General features: G+C 37.7%; 1 protein-coding gene across 1 annotated transcript; it reads right to left on the reverse strand.

The window, feature by feature from the left end:
- Positions 1-456: 456 nt before the first annotated feature.
- On the reverse strand, positions 457-9,549 carry LOC137396251 (phosphoserine aminotransferase-like). The gene is made up of 9 exons (XM_068082437.1): positions 9,426-9,549; positions 8,339-8,399; positions 6,523-6,592; positions 5,811-6,016; positions 4,921-5,096; positions 4,163-4,332; positions 3,330-3,458; positions 2,590-2,727; positions 457-980 (listed from the first exon to the last, which is right to left on the reverse strand). The coding sequence occupies exons 1-9, from the start codon at positions 9,543-9,545 to the stop codon at positions 866-868; spliced, it is 1,185 nt and encodes a 394-aa protein (XP_067938538.1). The 5' UTR covers positions 9,546-9,549; the 3' UTR covers positions 457-865.
- Positions 9,550-10,307: the final 758 nt, after the last annotated feature.

Consider the following 10,307-nt stretch of genomic DNA (forward strand, 5'->3'; position numbering starts at 1 on the left):
AATAAGAGTCTTCTGCAAGTAATGGATGTTTTAGTAAACCATTTACTATAATTTAGGTAACTAGGTGAGTAATGCACCTCACTTTTATCATTTTTCCAGTTGATCACACAAAAATGTGTTATCACCGTAACCAAATTTATATGTAAAATATTTACAAACAGTATGGATTCCACCAGGGTGGCAGAACCTGTGGTCTTAGGACTGTCTCAAGTGAAACTTCAATCATACCATATATGATCACATGCGATTTATCAAAATGCGTGATATTTTTCAGTGAATTTCCCTTTTGAAGATCAGCAGCATTATGCGTTCGACAGACAAGAATGCTGCCATGGTAACATGATATACGATTACAGTCACTTATTCAGAGTTGTCATGTTCTCTCCATGTGGCAAGTATTTTTACATAGCCTCTGTTCATATTGAATAGATGAGGATATCATCAATAACACTTGAATAATTGTGCAATATTGTTTTATTATAAGATTTAAATAGTAAATATTAAAATGGTACAACAAAACATTAACTATACAACTTTGTCACAGGTCTCATAACACAGACTAAAAATAAGCTATAGAACGTTGAACTAAACCAAGGTTAATTAATACTTCTCGTAATGATAATATAAATCATAATATAAAAACAATTAAAAGTGGAAAATGTGGTCTGATTTCTAAACATGCACAAAAATTGAGGGCAATTCAAGCATTGAATCAGGTGAGATTTCTAAGGTTTTCATACTACAACCTGAATGCTTCTACTGAAAATGCACTGATAAAATGCTCAAAAATTGCCATTATGGTTTGATGAATGACTTCCAGGTTCTGATTCGCCAACTGCTATGACCTCTTGACCTCTATTCCTGATTAACATTCGGTTGCACCGAATCTTCGCTGAAAATCCCTCATGAAGTCTGCTAACTTGAGAGTGTGTTCTACAGGCACGGCATTGTATAGCGAGGCACGAATTCCCCCAATCGACCTAAAACAATAAAACTATATATATATAACTTTATAAAACAATAAACTGAGTTTTTAACACACAATTTAAAATCTGGTAGTTTTCACAAAATTATCGTATGGGCTTCTTACGGCTATCAACATGAGTAAGAAAGAGAATTAACAGACGACATTAATGTTTGTACATCAATGACAATCGCATTTCTATTTAGTGAAATGTGTGACACTGACTGGTCAATCACCATGGTTACAAGACAAGCACCTTTTACTAAGCCCCATCCATTTTACACTAGCAGGTTTCAACAATTATCTTCTCCCACTAGACTTAAAACACCATTTACGTATGTTCTGATCTTACTACGCTCTGTTTGTAAGCCACTAGTATTGTTCCAACGTTTTTCTGAAAAGTTTACTTGGAACAAAATTCAAATTACAGTTATTTGGTATCAAAAAGTTCACCATGTCTTACTCTGCTGTGTTGTATGTGCAACATATGTGAAAATGTGCTTACAAGCTCTTAAAATATTAAAAAACAAACAGTTAATCGCAGCCATCACGAAAATGCCGCAGTTTGGAATCAGTTTATTTCTCTGACGTTATCAATCCATTTGGTTATTATTTTGACACATGATATTTTAACGTGAATTGAAAGGCTCAATATGAAACGTCTCGTAGGACTAGTTTATGACAAACACTTCAGGTTCTACCGGAAAGCCTGTATCAAATAAAGATGCTAGCTACTCTACAGTTTTGTTTCAGCCTGGTCTCATCATAATCTGATCACGTGACCCATACTTCCTACCAAATGGCGCGAACAATTTCTGCAGCATTATTCGACAATCACAGGCGACCAACAGGGTCCTCATGTTTATCAGAGGATGATATGCACTGCTTCGAGCTAAGGTTGAAAGATTGAACAAATTTTTACGGTACGTTTTGAGATATTAGTGCTTAAAGTGACAGCAATACAGTGATGTAGTAGGCCTACAGAGGGAGGATACGTGGGTTGCGAGGAAGCAGTCACTGTAATAGCATCTCCATATAATATGGCTTACAATTATCACTAGAGCCAATTTCTGAGTCAGTCATGTCTTCTGTACACCTTTCAAGGTATGATATTTGCTGTTTCCGGCACAATACATTATATAGGCGCATACAACAGTGGATTATGTTGAGAAAACGACTGCTTTTATATTTTTAAAGCAACTACAAATAGATTTTGCAAAGAAACTAAATATCTTTGCTATAATAAGATCCATGTCTGTCTGTCCAAAGCCACAGTTGGTTAAAAGACTGCAAGGTGAGGGGTTTGAACACTGAACTTTCAGTATGGTAGATCAACCCACTAACAACTGCACCCATCAACCAATAAATGGCGTTGCAAAATAATCGTATGTACACTTATTACACCCGGCCGTCTCTCCTGGCATGCTAAACTGACAGGGTACGGAGTCTTTATAAAAACAACACAACAATTTTACTGTTATCAATCTTGGCCGGTAGCGATTAATATTGCTTGTATTGAGGGACTGGACACTGGAGGAGACGCACGCACCATCCTTCCTTTATAAAGCACCATCAAGTATATAATGCTATATCGACACCCTTTCCCCTCCTGCTTATCAACTCACCTGTGTCCTTTCAACTGAATCATGTGCAGGTTTGCAGCTTCTTCTAGAAACTTCTTTTCAAGCGCCTCATCGCCATTTGCACCTCCGATCCTGAACGTCACATTAACCCTGCTTCTGTGAGCTTTGTCGATCGTGCAACTGAAAGACAATACAGATTCAGTAATTGAAAGCGTATTTATCACTGTGATGGCAAGCAATAAATGCTCATCAGCATTACTGCAGACTTTAGAAGAAAAAGACCTGAATTGCAGATGTCTGCAGAAATGCATCATTGGCAAACTTATGCATCACCATCAACCCTCCAACTCTTCATGACAAATAAGAAAATTCATCAACAGAAATGCATGTAGGTCCCTGTTTATAATTTTTTGTTTATCTATTTTAAAATGAAAATCAAAAATTTGAAAACTGATACTATGCTATGAATTCTGGGTAAAAAGAAAACTAGCATGGTTAATATTTTTGGCAAAACAATAACTCAATATCTTAATTTATTGTAGTACGATTTAGGGTTGATCTGTTAACTCTGATCCCTGATCAAAGTTTTGAATAGGTACCAAGTCTGGTTGTTATGGAAGCTTTCTGGCAGAATGTACAATATATGCGAGTCATTATACAGGTTTCTGGATTGAAAGAGCTACAAACGTACTGACAAAACTAAGCAACAAGAATCTGAGTAATCCATTTTTAATATGTATGAGAGAATGTAGAATTACAAGCCAATGATGTTGAAAACTCACTGGTAGAAATCTCTCGAGCTGTCAACAATCTCATACAGTAGTGAGGATTTGAGATCTGATTTCTCTCCCATGGCAGCAACCCCGCCGTGTGAGGCCAACCACTCGAATACAAGTCCACACATGTAGATGCTACAAGCACAACCATAGGCCCTTGTAGTTTCACTGACAATCTCACTGTATTTAGTAACCACTAGCAGTCTCAAATACTATAGAAATCATAGGTTATAAATACTACTATCAATGAGTTAGGTTTAAACTAAAGACTTGACCATAGCAGTTACTGGTCATACATGAACTGTGTATGGTATAATTGGAGTTGTCTGCGAAATACATTTTTGAGAGAATAACTCCCAATTTGGGACATACGGCTCATTCACTACAAGGTTAACGAACAGTAACTGCAAGTTAACAATCTTTACTATACTGAGAGCTGTAACCATCTGAGGCCCCCTAAAAGCATTTGAAGAAACAATTGCACCAAACGGGAATCGAACCCAGTCAGCCAACTTTCAACATCTGAAAACAATTGTGCAACCCCTTATTACGCATGACGATCTCGCATGTGCTGCCAGCGCATTAATAATTATAAAATGATCAAATTAATTGGTCAGCACTAACATAAACAGCGTCATGTGCAATAATGTTAACTCGCTGTAGTCAATCAACTGATTGGGAGGTTTTTCTATACGCTTGTTAAACTGATTACGTGTATAAAAGCCTAGTGATGACAAACAAGAAGTACGGCTGCAGCTAAAGACATCAAAGTTCAATACCATATGTGTCATGCAATAGAATACCACACCGCGGAATGGCTGATGCCACTGTATTGTTACCTGTAACAGGGAGGTGTGTTGAATAGCGAGTTATTTGACGCAATTGTTTTGTAGTCGAGGACTGCGGGTGTACTGGGCATAGCCCGACCTATGAGGTCTTCCCTGATGATTACAATTGTCACACCTGCTGGACCAACATTCTTCTGTGCACCAAAGTATATGAGTCCGTACTGCAAACACAGATTCACTTGTTGAAAAGCTGCAACTTCCTATCTTTTTGCTAAGTAGTTGATGAAACCGCACTGGATATGTATAAGAAATTGTCTTCTCATGCACATTTCGATGACTCCCATAGTTTATCAAAAGCTCTGGTGCTATTTTTCAGTAAACTTCAAAATAAAATCGGTTTATCGCTGTATTGAATGAAACTAAATTGTGTTGAATTCATCTTTACTAGAATAATAGCTGTGTTCATCTATCTGAAGCCATATTGAGAGCAGTGGGAAAAAATTGCCTCGCAATCTTGGTTTCGCAAGATCTTCGAGACAGTCTTCGAGGTTCTGCATGCAATATTATTCGTTTTGCAGCCAAGCACACTACCGGTCAACCAGCGTAAAGAATAATTCGAGAATAATTGTACGTATAGTTATTACACCTGATGATATCTCACAGCGCGCGAGACTGCAAGGTACTGGTGTTACCAAATGAACTGCCTTCTTTTGAAATAACAATGAATTAGGAATTTTGCAAATGAAATGACAGGTCAAAAAGCTAAGAGATAAATGCGGGTCAAAGAGAAACAAAGGCTACAGACTCACCTTTGAAACATCGATCTCTCTAGTTAGGATATTTGAGGACATGTCAGCCACAATGGGTATATCACTGTTTGTTCTTGGAATGTCATGAAACTCCACTCCGTGTATTGTCTCATTTGAACAAAAGTAGATGTATGAAGCCTGATCATCTAGATTCCATGTATTGCTGTGAGGAACCCCTGCAATATCCATTACGTACCATCCTTTGCAGTAACAACTGAAGCTAATCTAAGCTAGTAAGTAGTTCTGGTGGCTTCCTAAAGGCTACGGTACCCCGATGGTAATCTCATACAGCAAAACACTTGCGGCGCGAGACTCAGCAGCTTATGTTCACATACAGCTGAGTTGCTGATGACTGCATAAAAAATGGCCACTCAGCATGCCTTTTCGAAAGTGCTGACCTGTACAGTGCATTTCGAGAAGGGTTTGTCTGCGACTTCTTGTACAAGTTGAACAGCGCTGCACTCTTTCGACCGGCAACCACCGGTGGTACTCGGCGCGTAGGTTCCCATTTCCCGATAATCCTGCGATCCTGTCGCCAGTGCTTGCAGTGTTTATGGGAACCAGGCTTGAGTCATGCCTTAATAAAATACCTCCATATCTATTTTTGCCAAATCTCCAGAGGTACTTAGGTGCAATTCGACCAGTTTAGTAAACATAAAGAGCTTGCTCAAGTTATATCCATCAATAGCACATTGTCAGGTCATGAAAACCTCGAACAAACTTGCTTTAGGTTATGTTTGGTTTCAAGAAATGGATATTGTTGATTCAACTTAGCATTGTGGAAAACTTCCTTCAAAGTTAAATGGACCAACTGACAGCTGACCGACATTAAATATTTGTAATGCAAATAATGGAAAACGACACCTTTTCAAAGCTTTCCATAGACCTACCTTGAAACCTCTTACTGTGGGGTAGCACATAGTTGACTTTTCCATATTTTTCTGCCTCTTTGGCAGCTTTCTGAGACCAAGTACCAGTGACAAAATAGTCAGCCGTATGCCCTGGCTTCAACCTCATCAAGTTCATGGCGACGGCAGCAAACTGTCCAGTACCACCTCCTTGCATAAATAGCACCTTGTAGTTTGGAGGTATGCTCCTGAAATTGGAGAATATTGGAATTGTCTTTTCTAGATCACTAGTTGATAACAAGAGGGTCTTGGAGGGTAGTTAAGAAGATGATACAATTAATATTGATTATTAGCAACTAAATTGAGTCTCGACTTATTGAGCAGTTTGCACTAACGATAGCTCATGTTTTCACTTTTGGTGTTAATTAGAGTTACTTTCTATCGCCCTAATCCTTAGGGTACATGTACATTGACTGGATGGACAGCTGTCATTCACCAAGTTTATTTCACATCAACTGAACATTATCACTTCTCTAGGTAGTGATGTAACAGTTTTGCATCACCACCTAAAGATGTTAGATATCGATATATTTAGTGTTATGCTGGCTCACAGGTGAATCAATTACATATTGATCAAAAAATCAATATGTAATCAATATTAATCGATATCGAATTGATAATTTTTGATAAAATTTACTACAACTTGGCTCAAGTTTATCTCTAAGTTGAGCTGATATCACAGCTATCTACTTACATCAGGTCTATGAGATTGGATATGGCTCGGTTTACGATTTCTCCAAATTCTGCAGATCTATGACTCATCTCTAAAATATGCAAACTGACAATTTCATTTGATATGCAAGTACAAGTACAGGAACTTAGTGAATTGCAAGTACAGGGAGTCTTCGGCTTACGACATTGATCGGTGGTGAGACTCGAATTTCAAGGTAAGTCGAAAAATCCTGAATCAATTACTCTCCACTCTTATTAATCTCTAGTTTCATCTCCATGATGGTGAACTTTCTTGCCTTTGATGCGTTATCATTACAAGAATCTGCCTTGACCTTTGGAGTCATAATGAAGGTCAAAAAATTGAAGAAAAACTCTAAAAGGCGACAGAGTGAGAATGGACAGAAACAACAAAAATGGTGTAACACAGAACCTGAGTAAAGCACCGATGCCGTCTTCCTCCACCACAAACAACAAAATACAGTGAAACTCGGCTAACTCGACCTTCACGGGACCGATAAAAAGTGTTCGAGTTATCAGAGTGTTCAAGTTATGAGAACGCTGTCACGAGTGCATGTATTTATCAGTACATATAAAAACTATATATAAATCAAAAGCATCGATTGCTCATTGCAAGTTAAGGAATGTAATGTTTTAACAATTTAATGTAATGTTTTAACAATTTTTACCAGAAAGTATAAATATTTTCCCATTACTTGAGATTTGTTTGTTTGTTTTAGGTGATGTGACTTGCCAAGACGTTTTTAGATTAAAATAGGCAAAACTTGATCGCGGTTGAAACGCTCAGTAAAAAAAGACATTTTTCTTCTGAGCGTTTTAACAAAAACTAATTTGGCCGATTTTTCTTTAAGTTTATCCGACGGTTACCTCGTTTCTCCCTGCTTTCGAAGGGCTATCCCCAAGCGGATGTTTGGTAAAATTTAATTTTTGCAAACCTTTACAAGAGTCGTTAACGAAAATATTTTGCCGATAGCGGTAATAATGACACCTAAGAACTACTAAAAGTTGATGTTTATCTTTGTCTTAGAATAAAGTGATATTCCAAAGCGATAACGGTAGCCGTTGGACAAAAAACTGTTCGAGTTAACAAAGTTAAGGTCGAGTTATCTAAAGCAATTTATCATTGCGTGGGAACGAACCAAACAAATCCGTTCGAGTTAACCATGTGTTCAAGCTATCCGAGTTTCACTGTATATTCATCCGCCGCGCGCTGGATACTAGGCTATTGTTTGCGTTACTATTTTCATGAGCGACGCTAAGACAGAACTACGCTAAATATCATAGATATTTTATAGGTGCATCCATAACCTCTAAAAAGCTTGAAACGAGATCATTGTAGCCCGATGACTCTCTTTATGTAGATATGACAGAAGCAGAGCCAACATAAGTTTTCCAGAGCCATGATAGAATTTAAAAGGAAAGTAAACGTAGAAATGCTTTCAGTCTTAACGAGGTGAGGTTTTGCTTTAACACACCAATAAGCATTTTTGATGGTACGACTATAAAACCAGCATGTTGCCGGATGTCACATTTTTATAATGTCGCCCATCTGTTAATGCCTTTCGTATTGCCTTATGTAAAGGCATACATCTGCATATGAAGCAACTGGAAATACGACACCATTGGTCGCTAGCTGCTTCATGACACAGAGACGGCGCATCACATGGGTAATTCGCTTTCCAACAGTGACATCGAATCACAACAGAATGAGGTAGACACGGCTGTTTCCAAAATTACATGGCCTTATGGGGGTGTGTCGCTACGCTATCACTGCACAGAAACTGAATAATTTAAGAAAAAGACCAAGGCAGCTAGCTTACCCATAACACCTACTCCTGTTCCATTATAGTTGAGCATTTCAGATTGAGCTTTTTGCAGAACCTAGCCAAAAGAAAACGATTTACATCAGGAAGTTGTTATTATAATCATGATTGAAAGAGGCAGAAGGTTTGGTTCATTATGAGTTGTTTAACTAGCCTAGGAGTGGTTAGCTTTTACAGTCACTAGTTAATCAATGGCAAGCCAGCCACGTGCATAGAGTAGCAATGGAAAATTCCCACTTATCCTAGTCACTCGAGGCATTAACAGCAATATGTTTAATTACCCAGAAGAAAAATACTGACACCTCATTGGCTAATGTTAACCACAATAGAGCGGTTTATTCTTGTAGAGTCGGGCGAAAAAAGCTGATGCAAGACGGAATAGCAGAGTCATGATCCAAAAGTGATGGAAGTATCTAGCATTCTAGCTAATGCATTCGGAATGCGTTTGATTAGGTAGCAAAACAAGTTCAATCATAATTTTCAAAACAAGATAGGAAGGGATAACAATGTATTATTTAGCAAGTAGGCCATATTACATGTATTTCCATTTTGCACGCAATGATCTTAAGGTCCTTTATGATGATGATATGACAAATAAAAGATGGAAAACCAGATATTATTTACAAGAACTTAGAACTTCTCAAATGAATTGAATTAACGCTGAGAAAGCTTCACAAATCTACCAAGTATGAAAATATTACTCAACTTTAAAGAAAGTGTCCCCTATAAACAATTTAAAGTTGTGATGGCTTCAAGGTTACAAATAAGTTTGAAGCAAATATATTGAACTTTCAACAGCAACAAAACAATTTTCAAGACTTCACATTACAGTAATGTGTTTGCCCTAAGTTGTCCTCACAGCATAAACACGAAACTATCTTCATAATAGCAAAATATATCTAGCACACAATCAATTACGCCACGATTCAATGTGGTTTTCTTCACACGAAGATGACTTAGACACGAACCAAACTTTCCCAACTACACCCTAAAAACGGTTTGCTATACGTAAAATGAGGAACTGATTTATGTATCATTTTTATACTTGAGTCTTCTGATAGTTGTAACGTGTTACTTTTCTCACCTCTAATGGCAGGGCGCTTGGGCCAGGAGCAAAGTTAAGCTTTCTTCCATGATTGGTGTGAGACATGATTTCTCTGTGTGTAGGATTTGCTAAGCGATAGTGAAATACTTCCTCTCTCATTGGCGTCTTGTGATGAATAAGCCGGTTACATGGCAAGGATAGTATATAAGCATGTGCTTCGAGCGTGCACGATAAATTCTGAGACATGATTGGCTACCAGCGCAAGTCGCCTATTCCATATAGGTATCCAGTTGGTTAGGCGGTGGCATTGAATAACGGTAGAACTTAAGAAACTCAGGTTACAAAATATTTGCCTTTTATTCACGGTGCGCATGCACTCAATGGCTTTGGTGAAACCTGGTAACGCTGAACCACAGAGCTAAGTGTGGAAATTTCCGTTAGAACTTTCTACTGTCTAGTAATAAGCAAATGATTTATGGTAATATAGTTTATATGTGTACTACTTATTCTTCCTATTCTAAAATAGGCATGCACCTTTTCAAATTAGTTAATGTCTATACAGGATGTTCAATTAAACTGTATGTATTTTCTCACGGATCCAAAGCCTAATTTCTCAACAATTTTGGAATGCTTTATTACAGAAATGTAGATTGCAGAAGCCAGTGAAAAATTGATACCTGATGTTTCAAATAAATTTTAAAGGTACTTTTGGATTCCTTAGAATGATACACATGGCAGCATGGCGAAGAAAGCTGTCACGCGATGGCTTGCACCATAGGAACTAGCTCAGTTCCGTGCATTTCTGTAAACATGGAGGTATCCTCTACATGCGACTTTCAGCAATATGCAAAAGACAGTTATTATTTGATGACAAGCTAATGAAACATTTTAGCTTGCAATAATCACTTTTGTTACAAATCA

Source organism: Watersipora subatra, chromosome 5, assembly GCF_963576615.1.
Source record: "Watersipora subatra chromosome 5, tzWatSuba1.1, whole genome shotgun sequence".
NCBI classification, from domain to species: domain Eukaryota; kingdom Metazoa; phylum Bryozoa; class Gymnolaemata; order Cheilostomatida; family Watersiporidae; genus Watersipora; species Watersipora subatra.